The following is a 19,826-nucleotide window of genomic DNA, read 5'->3' as shown; positions in this document are numbered from 1 at the left end:
GCAAGATTCTTCTCAATTACCTTGTCTGGAAAAAATGGTGGCTTTATTTCACAGTGAGGTTGTTGGTATTCAATGACCGTTTCTGTGGGCCTTTTCTTTTTTTTTTCTCTATGACAGGAGAAATATAGGAGCTCTGAAGATTTTGAAAGCAACATAAAACATCGGTTGCAGTAGATTATGAAAGAGTTCTCATAGCCCAAAGTCAAGATGGCATGATAAAGTGCGCATTTCATGCCCAGTAATATGTGTCAAGTCCAGGAAGAATCCAAAGAACTTTCAAAACATTCTGGTTACTTTCTAACTTAAATCATATTAAACTGTCAAGTTCAGGGTTTTAAGATTAGTTATTCCATAAATTTACATAATACTTAACAGGAGAGTATGACCTATATTTCAAGATATTCTAATAAGAATCACTTAAGACAAGGCTTGTTTTCACATTCACCCTTGAGAGAACTAATTTTCAGAAGTGACTTCCCAAAGTTACAAAGCCAGTTCAATTAGTCACCATTGAGGACAGGTCTTTAGATTTTTATATCTTCTAATCTTTCCAGAAACTAGATTCCTCTTTCTCAGAGCCTTTTTTACTCTTTAAAGACAGTTTGTAATTCTTGTATTTAGCTGACTTATGAGTCACTTTAAGCAAGTAGAAAACATAGTCATCTGTTTTTTCTTATCCACACCTGAGCTTCTGGGCCTAATTACATGTTTTACCACAGAATAACATATCACATATCACAAGAATAGATTATTTTGATTTTGAACAACTTTTAAAATGTAACTCCTGTATTAGATGTTATTTTTGGATCTGGCTAAAAAAAACCCTTTGGATTTTTAAAATCTATTTCAGAGACCTATTCATGCGTTGGGGGGTAGGGTGAACTGGTAGGAACATAGTTCATATATTAAACATGCCTTGTAGGTGGTCCTGTTGTAGAAAAATTTAAATGTCCAGAATCACCCAATACTTTGAAATGTGTTTTATGCCCTACTATACAATTTTGGAAGCCTATATTTTTTTAAAAATCAATACAATCAACATCTAAGGATGAGTGCCCACCAAATATCTACTTACCTCTGCTTTATTCCTATAGTAAATACCTTATCATTGCAAAGTGTTATCCTAACAGGGAGGTTTTGTTCAGCTTAATCCTACTGTTTAGTCCCAATTCACAATTCCTCAAGATCAGAAGTTTTATATGGTTCCTGGTGGGAAGGAGGTGTTAAACACACAAGTAATTAGTATGTATCTGATAAAACTGTGAGCTTTGGAAATGTTTGGAACTGAATACACATCTCTGAATGTTTTACAACTGGAAATTTTCAATTCTGCTACATCAAATGCTGAGATCTATACTCAGCAATTTATACAGCCCATGTGATATTTATGAATAGGTAAATTTAGGAAACAAACTATACTGACAGGGCTGGAAAGGTGGCTCAGTGGTAGAGCGTTTGCCTTGCATGCCAGAGGCCCTGGGTTCGCTTCCTCAGCACCACATAAGCAGAAAAAAAAAAAGCCACAAGTGGCGCTGTGGCTCAAGTGGTAGAGTGCAAACCTTGAGCTGAAGAGCTGAGGGACAGCGCCCAGGCCCAGAGTTCAGGCCCCACAACCGGGCCTAAAAAACAAAAAAACAAACTGTACTGACATTGTTTTTCTTTCCAACCCTAATAAGCTACCATTGACTGTCTCTAAAATCATTACATTATTAACATTATTTTTAACCCAGAATACTCACATCAGGGCCTCTTTAAATAAAACTTATGGTCACTGACATCTAAAACTAGTAAGAATTCTAAAAGTTTTTTTGGGGGGGGTCCAGTCGTGGGGCCTGAACTCTGGGCCTTGGCACTGTCCCTCAGCTCTTCAGCTCAAGGCTAGTGCTCTACCACTTGAGCCACAGCGCCACTTCTGGCTTTTTTCTTTTTGCTTATGTGGTGCTGAGGAATTGAACCCAGGGCCTCAGGCATGCAAGGCAAGCGCTCTACCACTGAGCCACCTTCCCAGCCCAGAATTCTAAAAGTTTTTAAAAGGAAAAATACTTACTTTGTATTCCCTTCAGTAATTCATACCTGAAGCAGTAAGTTCATCTGTATTTGACCAGTTAACTCACCCCAAAGCAGAATCATTCCCATGTTTGTTTTTCAGTAAATAATCTGACTGGAGCCCCCGATATCTAAATTTATTTTGTGACTGTGCTAGAGAATCCACACCAGAGCCTCATGCTTGCTAGGCAAGTGCTCTACCACTGAGCTATACTTCCAAACCGAGCAAATAATGGTGTATGGTATATGTAAACATATATGTATTTCATGCCAGTACTGGGACTTAAACTCGACCTTGTACATTTGCTTGGCTTTTTCACTAAAGGCTAGTGTTCTCCCACTTGAGTCACCTTCTTCCAACTTCTTGCTGCTTAATTGGAGATAAGAGTCTCAGGGACTTTTCTGTCTGGACTGACTCTGAACTGCTATCCTTAGATTTCAACCTCCTGAGTAGGTAACATTACAGGTTAGAGCCACCAGTGCCTGGCAAATTCAAGTTTTTAAAAGGAATGTATAGAGGAAAGCTTATGGCTGTACCTGCCAGTCACCTAAAATATAACCTAGTATGTGACATTTTAATTACTTTTTCATATACCAAACTATAGTTGTCTATCTCCCAGGCAAAATGAGCTCAGAGAAGTTAATAAGGGCAAACTCAAATATTTTTGGCATAACTTAGGCAGAGTTAACAAAGAATGGTCATTTTATCACTTCCAAGCACAGAAAGCAATAGCCATTCAAAGGCATGGAGTGTTTGTTCAGAGATTTTTAAAAAATGATCATTAATAAGATCAGTGGGAAATAATTAGCAGTATTGCACCAATGCAAGACAAAATATACTTTATTTTGACAGCAAATGCACACAGTGCTGTAGGTAAGGCATGCTTCTAGGTATAGGTATCTGCATTTCACCAAAGGCCAGTATGGAAATCAATGGAAATGAATGCTGTTTCTCAAGGCTTCAAGATTTCATTCATTATCGCAGAACAGAGACAATCTGTGTCCAACTTACTTCAAATGCAATATTATACTATACCTACTTAATGCCTCTAACCAAGAGCCCAAAGCTTAACTGTACTCAGAAGTCACTAATATCAATGACAGAAAGCTTTCACTAATTCAACGGAAGCAAATTTCCTTTCTAGACATCTTGAAAACTGAACATGCAAACATTCATGCACTCATTTGACAATTAGCCATTTTTGCTGTCAGATGTTCCAAAAGCAAATACTAGGATACCTAGTATATCCTAGCAGTTTGGACAAGGAAATACTTATACATTAATACTTTATAATGTCTTAAAATTTGGGGCTAACACCCTGAGTCAAATTTGACGACCCCTTCTCACCTGAGAGTACCAAGTACAGTTCAAAGCCAATTAACTGAACTTTTAAGGGAAGATCTGAAAAAAGGTAAGGCTAATATGAGATCTAGACCTTTGGGTGAAAACGCATAGGATCCGTAGACCTCAATGTCAATGAAAAACTGAGGGGTTAAAATGTTTTGCCCCTCCTTTTAAAACAGATGCAGATTAAAGGCTTTCTGCATGGATATACACTGATGTTCCATCCAACTGTTTTCGAAATACTGTGGGGATTTAAACAGTATACTTTCATTTATACAAATATCCTCTACAGTCTCAATTTAGTGTAAGGTATGGAAAAAGCACTTAACTACTATAAAAGTTACGTATCAAATACTCTGCTCTTCTGTAAGGTGTTTTTAAAAGCAACACAGGACCAAAAACATCCAACTATTACTTTATTTATATTACTATGCTTAAGTTACATGGAAAAAGACAACCAAGCACTTCTGCCCCATTTCGAAAAAAATTTCCAATCAACACCAATTATGTGGTGACAAGCAACTGGGAATGGTGACATCTTTGGGTCAAGACTGACAAGAAAAAATGGGCTCTGGTGCTACAGTTCATCTCCAACAAGAATATGGCACACTGGCCAGCACAAGCCATACTAACACTGAGCCTTTAGCGCTGGGCACAGATTCGGATCTCTTCTCTGAAGCTAGCAAATCAAGTGAAATAACTGGGTTAAAAAAAAAAGTTTTAAAATGAAGCCCAAATAAGTTTTAAAACCATGCTCCTGACATATTCTCCATCAAAGTTTACATAAAACACACTTTTTCCACTCTAATAGCCCCAATTTTTTTCCTCACATAGCCTACCATGTAGTTGCAGAGACTCTTCTGCCTCAAGATGTAAACGAAGGGAAAAAAATTAATGGCATGTGCATCATATTCTCTACACACTGCTGTTGGATGGAAAATACAAAATTAAAAAAAGAGAGAAAGGTTCCATCTTAGATTCTCACAACCTCTTGTTCCGCAGTTCATGAATCCGACTCTGATGCTAAGGTGACAGTGTATGTAAGTAGATTTGTTTTCAGTGAAGGAAACCTGGGAAAAGATGGATTTATCTCTTTTTCTTCAAGAGTTATCTGATGGTACATGCTCCTCAAAGCCCTCACTCTCTCGAACTAGAGCACGTTCCAGGATCACACGGCCTTCCTTATAACGCTGGCTGTCTTCAGTGGCAAACTCATAGATCCATCCCAGTTTGCTATTGCAGTTTTTGCAGCTCACATCTCGAACCATGTGGCGGCCAGTGAGCATGACTCGATCTTGAACTTCACTGTACTGCAGATTAACTACCTAAAAAACATACAGAAAGAGAATGGCAAAGGCATGTATGTTATTTGTCAAGTAAGTACACACTATTATGGTTGGTGCAGTAACATCGACTTCAGAAGAGAAAACAGATGTTGCTACTTCAGTCAAACCCACAATACCCTTCTCAACAGCTGATTTTTTCATGTTGCTAGGAGAGATAAACATTGCCAATTGCACTGTATTGGTCATCTAATGGAACCATGCCTTGTTGTACTAGCCATTTTATACTATTTATACACAAGCTAGTTGTATTTTTGTATTGTAGTGAAAAAAAAAAAGAGTCCTGGAATTGGGAGTCACAAAATGTAGGATTCAGTCCAACTACTACTGTATAGTATTTAATGATTTTAACTGCAGATAAATAGATGTAAAAGAACATATTACACCATCCATGTTCCAGAAAATGTTTGTCAAATATGTTTCTGAGAATAAGTTTTATATAAAAATTAGATCAGGATACTTAGCCTATTAAACTACTCAGTGCAAAAACAGTTTTCAAATAAGTTCAAGGACAATGAACACAGGAAGTGGGTTCTAAGACAGTCTGTGATGAATTTCTAATGATGCTAAATAACCAACAATCCTCTATACTTTACTTTCCTGCAACCAGATGTTAAATATTTTTGGCTTCGAAGGCTCTCTGGACTTTACTGGAACTATTTAACTCTGGTACTGTAGTGTCAACACAGCAATAGATAATATATAAATGAACAGGTATGGTTGTTTTATATCAATACTCATTTATTTTTTGGTCGTGGGGCTTGACCTCTAGGCTTGGGTACTGTCCCTCAGCTCTTCAGTTCAAGGCTAACACTCTACTATTTGAGCCACAGTGCCACATCCGGCTTTTTCTTTTTTTTTGGGGGGGGGGGGGGTCCAGTCGTGGGGCCTGAACTCTGGGCCTGGGTGCTGTCCCTCAGCTCTTCAGCTCAAGGCTAGCGCTCTACCACTTGAGCCACAGCGCCACTTCCGGCTTTTTTCTTTTTGCTTATGTGGTGCTGAGGAATCGAACCCAGGGCCTTGAGCATGCAAGGCAAGCGCTCTACCACTGAGCCACCTTCCCAGCCCCGGCTTTTTCTACTTATATGGTGCAGAGGAATCGAACCTAGGGCCTCATGCATGCAAGGGAAGCACTCTACCACTGAGATACCTTCCCAGCCTATTAACAGCAAATTTTATTTTCAGAAATAGATGGCTACCCTCTGCAGCAGAACCCCTCTTCTGTATTTAAGTAAAAGCTCAAGGGAAACACATAATTCTTCATGTAAGGAATTCTTTAATCCTTTTGAAGTTACATTCCAAATTAGGAGTGGCTACACATGCTTGTAATCCCAGCTACTCAGGAGGCAGTGACTGGAGAAGCACAGGTTTGAGGCCAGTACAGGCAAAGGTAACAGCAAGATTCTCAAAACAACTGGGAGTATAGCTCAAGTGATAGAATGCTTACCTAGCATACACAAGGGCCTGGGTTCAGTCCCTAGTATGGAAAATATATGTCACTTTCTACTAATGCTTCATAAGGTCTCCTAACAACATAAGCAGTGAGCGATCAATTCTATAGATTTAAGCTCATTCTGGCTCTTCTCGGTATCTGCAGTTCTAAGGAGGGTACTCTGGTGTTGCTGTCAAATATAGCCATTTAATTTAGGAATGAAACTTTTTTTCTTACCAACCTTGTTAAAAAGAAATGCTCTACCAGTGGCACCTGTAAACCGGGTGGAGATGAGTTCTGAGCGGTTGGTGAGGATCGTATCACAGTTTGCACAAGAAAACAGGCGAGTACCACCAATATGATCAAGGAAAATTCTTCCCATTTTGATAGCTGAAGTTCTAAAAACCTAGGAGCAAATAGAAAATGAAATCATTATGATTAAAAATTGGCTAGCTGAGGCTGGGAAGGTGGCTCAGTGGTAGAGTACTTGCCTTGCACGCATGAGGCCCTGGGTTCGATTCCCAGCACCACATAAGCAAAAAGCCAGAAGTGGCACTGTGGCTCAAGTGGCAGAGCGCTTGCCTTGAGCTGAAGAGCTGAGGGACAGCGCCCAGGCCCAGAGTTCAGGCCCCACGACGGGACCCCCAAAAAAAAAAATTAAAAAATTGGCTAGCTAGCTTCCATCTGGGCAATGTCATAGAGAACCATTTATATATGTCATCTTTGCTTCTCAGTATTTGCTATGTGAAACAGCTGACCCTGAACAAAAGGTTCTAAAGTTTGAACTTTGGACAAACTGGCAGATGCCAAACTAAAACCCTTTTAGAAGCAGAAAGAATGTTATCACTGGAAAAAATATGGAAAGTGGAATTTCAGAAAATGAATAACAAAACACTGGTACAAAGACAAAGAAAGAACAAACATGTAGCACAGATATTTAAGAATACATTCTGAGAATGTGTTAATTCCAGAAAAGGTGTGGGGACTGAGTGGATACAAAGGATAACTGACAAACAAGGGCAGAAAATATAGTGGTGAAACACTTGCCAAACATGCTTGAGGCCACATGCACATATGTGCACACACACACATTCACACACACGCACACACGCACGCGCGCGCGCGCACACACACACACACACACACACACACACACACACACACACACACACACACACACACACACACACACACACACACACACACACACACACACACACACACACACACACAGAGTCTGGGAGCAAAAGGTGAATAAATCTGGTTACTAGATGCACCAAAAACTATATAGTGGTGATGGCACTAATTTTGAGTACAACGGTCTAGGCAGCACCATGGTTTATTTTAAAACTAACATAGCTCAGAGATTGTTACTGCCCCCAGAGATGACTCTAAGCCAATCAAAAAAGGCTATTAACTGGTCAAAGGTTATACGGTTGTTAAAATACAGAAAATCAGCTGGAATGCAATGCTACCCAATTTCAAGACAAAGTTCTTCCATTACTTCCCATTAACATCCCCATAAAAAGAGGATCCAAGATGGTCTAGGCCTGGCATAGGACTACAGCATCAAAAAAAGAAAAGGGAAAGGTTACTTTTATTGTCCATACAGAACTTAGCTTCAAACTCTATGGATAGAATAAATCACAAAAGTGCTGAAACACTCAATTTTTTTTAACAAATTTGTGAAACTACAATAATCTTATTTTAATATTTTTAAGTTAGAAAAGCTGGGCACCAATGGTCCATACTTGTAATCCTAGGTAGCCTGGACAGAGAAATCCATGAGAATCTGTCTCCAAAATAATTAGCAAAGGGGGTAGGAAGGTGGCTCAGTGGTAGAGCGCTTGCCTTGCATGCCTGAGGCCCTGGGTTCGATTCCTCAGCACCACATAAGCAGAAAAAGCCAGAAGTGGTGCTGTGGCTCAAGCGGTAGAGTGCTAGCCTTGAGCTGAAGAGCTAAGGGACAGTGCCCAGGCCCAGAGTTCAGGCCCCATGACTGACAAAAACAAACAAAAAAACTAGCAAAGAGCAGGACTGAAGGCATAGTAGCTTAAGTAAGTGTCTGCTGAACAATCAAACTGGGCACGGGCAAAGTTATAAGTTAAAAACTAACTCCTTATATACATCATAATTAATTATCCTAGGAAATATGCTTAAGGATATAGATATACTCAAGAATATACTTCAGCCTTCATTTTAAAAACTATTCTGAAGTATAGTTATCAGCTCCTAAGTATTTAATCTTATAAATCTTTAATATGATATGCAAGGCAGATATAGTTGCCTCTTGGGGTAGGGTTGGGAAGGGCAGAAAGTCTGTACTCCACTGTCATAAATTTAAAAAGAAAAATTCCAAGGGCTGGCTCAAATAGTAGAGTGCCTGCCTAACAAGTGTGAAACCCTTCCCAGTACTATCCCCCCCCCCATCACCAAAACAAAAAACATTCTACAGACTTCCTCTGTGTAATCATTAATAATCATCATTATGACTCCCCGCAAACATTAAGCATAAAGCTTAATAAGGAATACAAAAATTTAATGAATACAATTACCATTTGAAGCTATGAAAAGGAAAACCAAGGCATTATCAAGAATCACAAGAAGTAAACCTTAGACTAAAAATAGTAATTTACCTTTCCAATTACATTTCTACACAATAATAAAAACTAATCCTTATTGCCTATCTTATCACCTGTAAAACTCCAGCTTTACTTTTTCCAGATGCTTAATAAACAACATAAATAGCTGCTGTATATAAATCAGACTGTGTAACAAGTGGTATAGCACTTTCCTAGCACATAGTATCCTCCTAGGGCAACAACTGACTAGAGATGAGCAGTAACTACTCCTTCCCTGCTTCCTCCACTCCCCCACTCCCATTCCTAGACCATTTCATTTGCTCATTTTCCTGTTTTATACAATCACCTTACCTTGCATTTATGAGACTCACACAATACAAATAAAACATTCAACAGAGCCTGGTGCTGGTGGCTCACACCTGTAATCCTCGCTACTCAGGAAGGCTAAGATCTGAGGATCACAGATCAAATCCAGCCCGGAAAATCTGTGAGACTCTTATCTCCAATTAACCACCAGAAAACTGGAAGTGGTACTGTGGCTCAAGTGGTAGATGCTTGCCTTGAGCTGAAGAGTTCAGGAATAGAGCCTAGGCCCAGAGTTCAAGCCTCATGACTGACAAGAACAAAACAAAAATCATTCAACAAATTTGTGAATGATGATTCATTATGGTTGTTTGTGCATACTGATGATTTCCAGGAAGGACTCCACAGCAAGGTATTTCCGGTCTCAGTAACAAAGGTATTCAGCTCTCTCAGATGTTTCACTTGAGGGGTCACAGCCAGCTAGAGCTTCTAGGTCTTATTTCAAAGCTCATTTTCCGGGCTGGGAAGGTGGCTCAGTGGTAGAGCGCTTGCTTTGCATGCCAGAGGCCCTGGGTTCGATTCCTCAGCACCACATACGCAAAAAGAAAAAAGCCGGAAGTGGCGCTGTGGCTCAAGTGGTAGAGTGTTTGCCTTGAGCTGAAGAGCTGAGGGACAGCACCCAGGCCCAGAGTTCAGGCCCCACGACCGGACCCAAAACAAACAAACAATCAAAGCTCATTTTCCTTCGAACTTGTTACATTTTCATATTGTAATTTACTTCAATCCTAATGCAGTACTAACTAGATGTTTCTGTACTGAGCTTGGCAAATAAAAGTGTTGTGGAAAATGTCATCCACTTCAAATGAATGCTCTCTATACCTTCTACAGAAGCCTTTCTATTTTTGGCTCAAATTATATACAATACAGCTGTGACTGACCATTTGGTACTGGGCAAAAAAGATTTAATATGCCTTCTTTTATCCTGCTTCAAATTCAGTCTATTTTGACTCTTCACCAAAGTATTTTTACTGGATCCAATTATATGATTCATTACCCACAACCAAAAATATATCTGGGCAGAACCTTATGTTACACTATTCTGAGTGTGGTTGCCATTTATAGAGTTCTATCTATGTATTTTTAAACTGTAAAATGTGGGGGATTTTGCCAAAAAAGACAAACTAGAATGTTATAAAGTCTAATCTTTAAGAAGTATAAAAACTTCTGCACTGACATTAGGTTCTAGGGTTAAGCATTAGCTTTGCAAGGTTAGAAATTGAACCTAGTACTGACTTAAAACTATTCAATCTCTCAAGAGGATTACATCAACTAGAATGTCATTACTATGTGTCCCTGCAAAATTTATGTTGCATCTTAATCACCAGTGTCATGGCATTTAATGTTGATTGGGTCCTAAGAGCAGAACACTCAGGAGATTACTGTCCTCAAAAGAGGCCCCAGAGGGGGCTACCTTGCCCCTTTCTATCAGATCAGGTAAGGACACAGCTGGATGACACTATCAATGACCTCAAAATAGACCCTTACTTATCAGACACCAAATCTGCTAGTGCCTTGATCCTAAAATCCCCAGCCTCCAAACCAAGCTAAAGAAACTCCAGTCTATAGCATCTGGAAACAGAAGCTTGAATGGATTAAGGCAGCCACACTTTATCCTTTGACGAGGAAGGTCACTAAAAAGCTAACTCACCACTTCAGAATCAGGCTTCTTTGATGATAGTGAACTTTGCCTCAGAACTAATATTTACTAACTCTATAGGACTTCGTATATATTAAATATCATTCAGTTGTAACAATTTTTTTTTGCCAGTCCGAGGACTTGAACTCAGGGCCTGGACTTCTTTTGCTCAAGGCTAGCGCTCTACCTCTTGAGCAACAGCACCACTTCCAAATTTTTCTTTTTTGGGGGGGGGGGGGTCCGGTTGTGGAGCCTGAACTCTGGGCCTGGGCGCTGTCCCTCAGCTCTTCAGCTTAAGGCTAGCACTCTACCACTTGAGCCATAGTGCCACTTCCGGCTTTTTTCTTATGTGGTGCTGAGGAATCGAACCCAGGGCCTTGAGCATGCAAGGCAAGCGCTCTACCACTGAGCCACCTTCCCAGCCCCCAGTTCCAAATTTTTCTATTTTTATGGCACTGCGGAATCCAACCCAGGGCTTTATGCATGCTAGGCAAGCACTCTACCACTAAGCTACATTCCCAGTCAAATTATGACAATTCTTAAGGCAGACATTGCCCTGCTGTTATTGATGAAATAAAGACTGGGTACTTGCTCAGTTCACCATTCCATTTCAAGTGTATTACAGTCCAGTTGTTATGACCATTAAAATGCATTTCAACTTTATTCTAAAAATTGAATATAAATAAAAGATCAAAAAAGAAAAATAAAGAAATTGATTGTTCACTTTCCAAAGTGGCCAAACAAGGCTCTGAAGTAAATCTTGCTCCACCAGTTCTTCTTACTCAGTCACCGTCTGGTAACTGAATTTTTGGGCTATGGGATTCTGTCTTTTCCCTCCTCCCCACTCTAGGCTCTTCTACCAGTGCTCCTTAATCCTAGGAGACCACAATCAATCACAACCTCCTAGATTAGGGAGAACAAGTGACTGCAAAACTGATAATAAAACAAAAACAGAAACAACCCTCTACAGACATCAAATTTACCCTATCTAGGTTTTACTTCATGGTCCGTGTGTCTATTAAACACACAAGCACAAATGCCACCACAATTGTGCTGAATTAAGACCAGAAGAATGTGCTCATAAAGACTGCTTCTCTATAAAATTTGAAAGTGTTTTTGACAGGATAAAAATAGTGCTTTTTATGAGACAGGGTCTCAAAATTACAGTGCAGGTTGACCTGGAATGTTGTAGGACAGGCCTTAGCTTCCTGAATGCTGGTATGAGAACTGTGTGCCAGTATACCTAGCTAGAGCTGCTTCTTAAAAATGAACAAAAACCAACTTTACTGGGCTTGGGGTGTGGAGTTCAGTGGAAGAATGCTTGCTGGTATTTATCCAAGAGGCCTGGGTGTAAGTTCTATCCTTACCATCTCCTCAGCACTACAAAAAATAAAAAACCATGGTTTACATATGATAAAGTTTATTCTAAGTGTGCTGTCCAATAATTTGTAGCAATTTTACAAAGATGTAACACCGCTACCACAAACAAGCTTTAGAATACTTCCATTTCCCACAGACCAGTCTGTAGCCAACCCCTTCTCCCACACTCAGCAACCAGCAAGCACTAATCTGTTTTCTGTGATTATTTTTACATCCAAAATATCTCCCACATATGCCAATCACTTTACTTGCCTTAGTAGAATCTCAAGTCCCTTCAGCCACATACTTCTGAAATGGAGTGAAAGCTTTCACAGATGTCCTTTCTCTGTTGATTCTGAGGAACCTTATTGTGTCCCACAGTAGGAAAAATGGGTGCTTTGTGGTACTTATCAGTGCTGCTGTTCAAGGTTTATGGAGGAAATTATGGCCAAACCCAAAACAAATGCTCAGGTTTACTTAACATGCTCCCTTCCACATCAGCATTTCAAGTAAAACCCAGTAATTTGATAATCTTATTTTTTATTTATTTTTATTTTTGTCCATCATGGGGCTTGAACTCTGGGCCTGGGTGCTGTCCCTCAGCTCTTCAGCTCAAGGTGAGCACTCTACCACTTGAGCCACACTGCCACTTCCAGTTTTCTGGTGATTAATTGGAGATAAAGAGTCTCAGACTTTCCAGCCTAGGCTGACTTTGAACCACAATCCTTAGATCTCAGCCTCCTAAGTAGCAAGGATTACAAGTGTGAGCCACCAGTGCCTGGCAATAATCTTAATTTTTAAAAATAAGACTTCCATTCTAGTTTTGCACAGCTTACAGTCTGAAATAAGAAAATTACTCATTTAGCTGGGGGTGGGAGAGTGGTAGTCTCAGTATATCCTCTTACCTGAAATTGTCAAGGGCCAGGTTAAAAATATAAGTGAATTCATTAGTGATCTGTAGATCATATTTCAGTAATGTTTTCAACTTATTCTTCCCAAATACCTCCCTTTGATTAGAACTTCAAATTCCTATTTTTGCCAGGAGTTTCTGGGGGAAGCAGATTTTAGGACCTCTACTTTTGTATTTTAATTTACAGAATTTAAATAAGAAAAAAAAAGATATTTCTCTTTCAGTAATCTATGAAAGACAAAATCCCCAGGAATGTACTATATTAAAACTGGACATGGGCTGGGAATATGGCTCAGTGGTAGATTGTTTACCTAGCATTCATGAAGCCCTGGGTTCGATTCCTCAGTACCACATACACAGAAAACACAGGAAGTGGTGCTGGGGCTCAAGTGGTGGAGTGCTAGCCTTGAGCAAAGAAGCTCAGGGACAGTAGTACAGGCTCTGATTTCAAGCCCCAGCCCCAGGACTATCAAAAAAAAAAACAAACCACTGGACATGACAGATTATATAATTTCTTAGTTTGTAGGTCATTAAGTAATTCTCTAAGAAGTCTATTTCTTGTGTATATACACTTGTATATATACACAACTGAAACATGACTGTATTTTTAGTCTGTATTTTCCTTAAAAGCAGGGATGAGCAAACATAGGCCCATGGGCCAAATGTAGTTTGCTCCCGTCTAAGCTAAAAATTAGTTCTTTACTTTTTAAATGAATGATAAAAGAAACAAAACAAGGAATATTTTGTGACACAGAAGCATTACGTGAAAGTCTAACAAATAGTGATAAAACGTCTTTGGCTCACAGCCATCCACGTTTGTACACACTCAACTGCTTTCTCGATACAATGGCAATCTAATTAGTTGCTAATCAAAGTTTGCTACACAAACTTGGGGTCCCAAAATTCAAAATAATCACGATTCCTCTCCTTACAAGTAAGTATCCTGCTCAAAAACATTCATGCCGTGAACACCTTTTTAGTTAGAAATCCATTTTTTTCTTAGAAAAAACAAAAACTTGTTAACAATTAGGTTTAAGAATCAACAGAAACATTTGACAAGATTAAAGTTCCCTGCTCCCAGTTTAAAACGGATTTTCTAGATAAAATTCTTAACTTTCTATAACCAGTTCAATATTAAAGGCTGAAGATGAACTATATAAAGACTATATACACTGATATTTATATACCTAGTTACATATAACATATATGTGCAAAATATATATACACATATATATGAAGGATGAGAATTAAATGGACGTACTATATTCTGAGAACAAACAATAAATGCTAACCAAAGGTCAGTGAAACTAAGACTATCTTTTTCTACATATCCCATTCCAACTCCCCCATCACAGATAAGGAAACTCGGCTCAGAAAATAATAAACAATGAACTGTTTTTACCTCCTCTTGCTGACAGAAATGTAAGAAATGAAGGGACAGAAATCAGGAGGAACACTTGAAACCTTCCGAAGCATCTCATACTCTTGGTGCTACCATGCTATGTCTTAAAATGCTTTTCTTCCCTATAATTAAACATCCAGTTTGGTCTCAACGCTGGCAAGTGGAATTAGCAAAAGGAGGCACCACTTCCCCCAACATTAAAAACATCAGGGAGAACAATAGGTATCTATTTGCATCTCATAGGACCCTTCAAAGAAAACCTCCCAGGGGCTGGGAAGGTGGCTCAGTGGTAGAGCGCATGCCTTGCATGCCAGAGGCCCTGGGTTCGATTCCTCAGCACCACATAAGCAAAAAGAAAAAAGCTGCAAGTGGTGCTGTGGCTCAAGTGGTAGAGCGCTAGCTCTTGAGCTGAAGAGCTGAGGGACAGCGCCCAGGCCCAGAGTTCAGGCCCCATGACCGGACCCAAAACAAACAAATAAACAAACAAAGAAAACCTAGAGTTCAGGCCCCATGACCAGACCCAAAACAAACAAATAAACAAACAAAGAAAACCTCCCAGTTCTGAAAGACCTCTCTCCAGTAAAGGAATTATCCACAGAACACACACTTCAAGGAATTCCACTACAGGATAGATCATAGGGGAGTTTTCATTGTACCAAAAAGGGGTACACAGTCACCAAAACTCTGATACAAAATTCTGCTACATTAGAACCTAGTTTATGAAGGGCTGAAGACATCTGCCCATTTTCCTGAGGCAGTTAACAGAATCATTTGGAAGCCATGAGTATTCCATTTGCAGACTCTTCCCTTCAAAACATACTAAAGAGGGCTGGGAAGGTGGCTCAGTGGTAGCGTGCTTGCCTTGCATGCATGAGGCCCTGGGTTCAATTCCTCAGCACCACATAGGCAGAAAGAAAAAAGCCGGAAGTGACGCTGTGGCTCAAGTGGTAGAGTGCTAGCCTTGAGCTGAGGGACAGCGCCCAGGCCCAGAGTTCAGGCCCCAGGAGCAGACCCAAAAAAAAAAAAAAAAATACTAAAGAACAAAACCCAAAGAATTGCCAATGCTGGGTTAACTACAATATTGATCATCATCATAAACACAATGCTTCTATAATTTTATCAGGTATTATACAGATGTAGCTATTTTATACTGATTTGATGTTATACAGGGAAATAAGTTTTACTCATAAAACTAATTTTCAAGTTTTTGTAGACATATTTACTGCCAAGGTTAAAGTGACAGAGGAATGTTATATATGCCTTTGTTCTTTCCTTGTAGAATACCTTATTTTATGTCTTGTTTCCAAGTTTACTACATTTCTATAATTCTGCTTAATCATCACTGGAATATAAGACCAGCCATATAACTCAATTAGTTATGAGTCAGCAAACAATCTGAGTTGGTAATCTCCCCAAAAAGTCTGTTGGTATGAAAAATTCATGATCTCCTGTTCGTTGTGATACAATGCTTAAAGTTTTGAACTAGATGATGTGAAGTTCAATTTAACATCTGATTTCCTGATTCAAATGTCAGAGTAAATTCCTGTGTAGCTAAGATTTGGGTCCTATATTATACACCAATTACCACATAAGATTACCAGGGAAATAAATATTGATGTAATTAAGGCACTATAAAACCTTAAAGGATATTCTGGGCATAAATACACTGAATATACAGTAATATGTTAAAAATTAACCTCAGGTCTCACAACATTTGAGGGGTAAGTTTTACTTAAAAAAAATTTTTTTTAATTGGCAAGGCAACAAATACTAAGTTTCTTTTCCACAGAATATTTTTGGCCTTGTTTCTAAATCTGCTTCTCTTCCCTTTCACTTAAAAAGGGAACCGTAGATGCAAATAAGTCTAGAGAGAAGTTCTCAATGATCCAGCCAGATAACATTATTTTTAAATAAGTATTTCACCAATCTTGTTTACAAAAAGCTACTGTTAAAGTTCAACTTAGGTTTCCCATATAAATAATTAAAACAAATTTCACCACTTTTTGTACAGATAAGAAGGTTGCTAGTTATCAACTGTAGTGGGCAGTAGCCCAGATGAAAGTTAACAAAAGCAGATATTCGCTCCTTCCAAAGAGTGTATACAGTGTACTTGATGTTCCAGAACATACCCAGAAAGACAATGGGGATATCTGTGTGCCATATTCCACAAGCCTCCACTTTCTTGCTAGATGTAAATGTTCCAGGCCTGGTATTTTTTTAGTCCTTATCTGCCTAAAAGCAACCAGTCTCTTCATTTTCTAAGCCTAAGCAATTACCAATTCATTGCAGAGTGCCTCCTACTTCCTCTTCATTGCCCAATCTTTGATTTCTTGTAAACTCTTATTTCATGATTTATATCTATTATATATGTGCACATATATACATTTATATGGGGTTTTTGTTTTGTTTTTTGGGATTTTGTTTTGGCTGATAGTGAAGCTTGAACTCAGGGCCTCTGTTCTCACTCGGCTTTTTCAAGCACCAGGTTTTGTCTGGTTAATTGAGTATAACTCTGCAAGATTTGCCTGCCCAGGCTAGCTTTGAACCTAATACTCAGATCTCAGCCTTGGGAGTAGGATTACTGGCATGAATCACCGGGGCCCGGATTCATAACTAATAATAAACTGTGTTGTTACTCAATTTTGTGTCTTTTTCTAATTTCCTTTTAACCTGACCCAGAATGTGAAAAACTTTTAGGAAAAGAATTCACCACAGTTTTTCACATCTGGCATAAATTATGTGCCCTGGAAACACTGCGTGCTTTCTGCTTCCGCTTTACTGGGTTGCAGCTGAGGTCCTGTATATGTGTCTGTACAGGTTAGCTAACACCTATCCTATTAGCCCAGTTACTTCACCAGCAAGTCTACTAATTTTCCAAAAACACAAGGTTAGCCCGAGGTTACTTCAGATTTTCCGTCTGTCAAGGAGACCTGGAATAAAAAATCCTCAGATTACCAATAGGGCTCAGTAAACAGAAAAAGTTTAAAAATAAATGAGCTGTACACCTTCCCTGACTCTCCCTTGAAAGGGAGATTAGTCGGTGTCAGGGACTAAACCGATCTGTGTAGCATTTCAGTTTCCCACTTCTGCTGACACGGAATACTCGCTCGTCCTACCCACCTGCACTCGAGGATGGAAGAAAGGGGGTGTGCAGGGCACGCCTACCTCCCCACCGGCCGGCGCGAGCAGGTGGCGGGACGGCTACGCGGAGGGATGGACCGGCCCCCCGCAACTCTGCAGGGGAAACCGCGAGGCCCTTTCTTTCCCTCCCCCCCCATCCCCCCTCCCCGCCCGCAGAGGGCCCAGCTGATCACGGTCACGTGACGCCTGCCGGCCAATCACGAGGCGCCGGGCGGCGAGCGCGGCGGTGGCGGGGCCTCCTCCGGCACAACAAACACGGGTAGAACAGCTGGGCGGGCGCTGCGGCCCGGCCGGGGCAGGTTGCCCGTCGGTCTCCCCGAGCCCGACGTACAAGAGGGTAAAGGCGGTAGCTGTTTACCCGACGGGGCAGAGGCGGGCACCGACCCCGCCAGGCACGAGCTCAGCCATTGGGAGCAGGCGGGGTCGTCTTTCAGGCTGCGGCGACCCCCACGCCCGCCGGGGACTCCGCGCCGGGCCCCGGGGCGCGGGCCTGCAGGCCGACCCCGAGCGCGCCCCCGACGCGGCGGCGGGCACGGCGGCCGTGGGGGCGGGGCGGCCCGGGAGGCCGGGAGGGGGAGGGCGCGGGGCAAACTGTCCGCCGACGGGCGCCCGCGCGGACGCCGCCCGCGCTCGGCGTGGGGCCGTCCCGGGACGTGGGCGCGCCGAGGGGTCGCGGCTGTGGCGGTCTCGCCGGTCGCCCCGTAGCGCGGCGGGGGCGGGCCGACGGCGGCCGCTGCGCCGGAGCCTCACAAAGAGCAGCGGGCCCAGCCCACCGGGCCGCGGCCCCGCACCGCGGGCCTCCCCCACGGGCCGGGGGGGCGGCCGAGCCGGGACCCCGGGAGGTGCGCGGCGAGGAAGAGGCACTTCCTGCCCGGGCCCCCGCCCCGGGCCGCTCCCCGAGGGCTTGAAAGCCACCCGACGCGAAGAGTTCCTCCGTCCCCACCGTCTCCCGGCCCAACCCCCGTCGTCGCACTCACCCGGAGCGGCGGTGAGGTCGGCGCGGCCAGCGACTCCTCGCTCCTCAGCTGGGTCGAAGCCCCACGGCCTCCCGAAGCTCCCGGTTTAGTCAGGCCCCAGCCTTGGCCCCGCCTCTCCCAGGCCCGGCCTCAGCGCCAATCACCCGGCGAGGCTCCGCCCCTCCCCCATTCCGCTCTCCCGGTTGGTCCGGGACAGACTTCATTTCTAGGCCCCGCCCCTCTCTCTGGCACCCTGCCCTTTCTTCTGGGCCCCGCCCCTTCCCTGACTCACCCTCCCCCACTCCCGCTTCCCTGGGCTGGGCGGCCCACCCCTCGCCCAAGCCGCAGAACTGGGGCTGGCTAGCAGCTGCTCGCCCCGCCCCCGGCCTGACACCTCGGACTCGTACAGCCAATCAAAGAGGCTAACTCTGCCTCCTCTCCCGAGACGGCCAATGTGGTGAGACTGAGGATCCACCCCCTCCCTCCCAGCTGAGAGCACACAACACAGCGTCCACGTGAGTCAGCTACTTAAAGGAAAAGGCTCAGCCTTTCTCGTCGTGGCAGCTGGGACTCCGGCGCGTCATCAGCGTCGCCAGGTGGCTGCTGAGGCCTAGCTTCCTGATGGCCTGTGAGGCCCGATGACCAGGAAAAACAACAGGCTGTTTCCTAGACAAAGCAGGTACCTGGGTTCAAATGCACCCTAGATTAAGAGGAACCTTGTCATTCATTTCTTTGAGGCTAATTCCTCTTACCACTCTTCTATTTACAAACCGAAGCCTTTTGGAATTCCTGAAACATTTGTGGCCAAAAAACAAAACAAAGAGTATTTTTTCGACTTTATTTACAACTCTCCGAGTTTACTCTTAGCAGTGGAAATGACTGTCTTAAAAAAAAAAAAAAAAAAAAAAAGAGACTCCAGCAGGGTACCTCCAGTAGGTGATTCACACCTGAAATCCTAGCTACTCAGCTGAGATCTGAGGATAATGGTTCAAAACCAGCCCAGGCAGGAAAGCCTTATCACCAATTTACTGCCAGAAAGCTGGGAATGGAGCTATGGCTCAAGTGGTAGAGCCCCAGCCTTGATAAGAAAAAATGTTAAAGGAAAGCCCCTGAGTTCAAGCCATAGTAAACCTCCCTCCCCACCCACCCACCCCCCAAAAATTCTCTGTACTGTTGCTTCCTAAGTCTGAGATTTGTTGTTGAAAAGGTAGTTGTTCCCTCAGCCCTTTATCAGTGTTAAAGGTGGACAGGCTTCCCACCTATTTCATTGAATATCCCAGGTTGGTTATCTCTGTTTGCTCACTTTAAGAA

The 19,826-nt window shown here is 42.2% G+C and overlaps 2 protein-coding genes, 1 long non-coding RNA gene and 1 other non-coding gene across 5 annotated transcripts in view; 3 read left to right on the top strand and 1 right to left on the bottom strand.

Annotated features, from left to right (window-relative positions):
- Positions 1-2,869: 2,869 nt before the first annotated feature.
- Ypel5 (yippee like 5) lies at positions 2,870-18,617 on the bottom strand. 2 transcript variants are annotated; one of them, XM_070025305.1, is made up of 3 exons: positions 18,537-18,617; positions 6,408-6,572; positions 2,870-4,716 (listed from the first exon to the last, which is right to left on the bottom strand). In XM_070025305.1, exons 2-3 carry the CDS (start codon positions 6,546-6,548, stop codon positions 4,492-4,494), a joined length of 366 nt encoding a protein of 121 aa, XP_069881406.1. In that variant the 5' UTR covers positions 6,549-6,572; positions 18,537-18,617; the 3' UTR covers positions 2,870-4,491. The 2 variants fall into 2 exon arrangements, with proteins under 2 accessions (XP_069881406.1, XP_069881405.1); XM_070025304.1 differs by lacking the exon at positions 18,537-18,617 and adding an exon at positions 17,539-17,618.
- Positions 6,633-6,696, top strand: Trnaa-ugc (transfer RNA alanine (anticodon UGC)). Its single transcript has one exon. It is a non-coding gene; the product is annotated as a tRNA-Ala (tRNA).
- Positions 17,551-18,625, top strand: LOC138829329 (basic salivary proline-rich protein 3-like). Its single transcript, XM_070025702.1, has 2 exons — positions 17,551-17,607; positions 17,930-18,625. The coding sequence occupies exons 1-2, from the start codon at positions 17,551-17,553 to the stop codon at positions 18,623-18,625; spliced, it is 753 nt and encodes a 250-aa protein (XP_069881803.1).
- The window catches only part of LOC138829167 (uncharacterized), a 161,304-nt gene continuing 160,102 nt past the window's right edge, over positions 18,625-19,826 (top strand). The window contains exon 1 of the long non-coding RNA XR_011372499.1: positions 18,625-19,194. This is a non-coding gene — a long non-coding RNA (uncharacterized lncRNA). The remainder of the gene's footprint in view (positions 19,195-19,826) is intronic.

This window comes from Dipodomys merriami, unplaced genomic scaffold (genome assembly GCF_024711535.1).
Source record: "Dipodomys merriami isolate MVZ:Mamm:240054 unplaced genomic scaffold, mDipMer1.0.p SCAF_17, whole genome shotgun sequence".
Classification (NCBI taxonomy): Eukaryota; Metazoa; Chordata; class Mammalia; order Rodentia; family Heteromyidae; genus Dipodomys; species Dipodomys merriami.
This window is presented reverse-complemented; position numbering and strand designations above follow the sequence as displayed.

Bases quoted from the DNA above. Each gene is read 5' to 3' on its own strand.
- Ypel5 (XM_070025305.1), bottom strand. From the start codon at position 6,548: ATGGGAAGAATTTTCCTTGATCATATTGGTGGTACTCGCCTGTTTTCT. The intron at 4,717-6,407 runs GTTGGTAAGAAA...TATGTTTTTTAG, and splicing joins GAGCATTTCTTTTTAACAAG to GTAGTTAATCTGCAGTACAG.
- LOC138829329 (XM_070025702.1), top strand. From the start codon at position 17,551: ATGGAAGAAAGGGGGTGTGCAGGGCACGCCTACCTCCCCACCGGCCGG. The intron at 17,608-17,929 runs GTGGCGGGACGG...CCGACGGGGCAG, and splicing joins CCACCGGCCGGCGCGAGCAG to AGGCGGGCACCGACCCCGCC.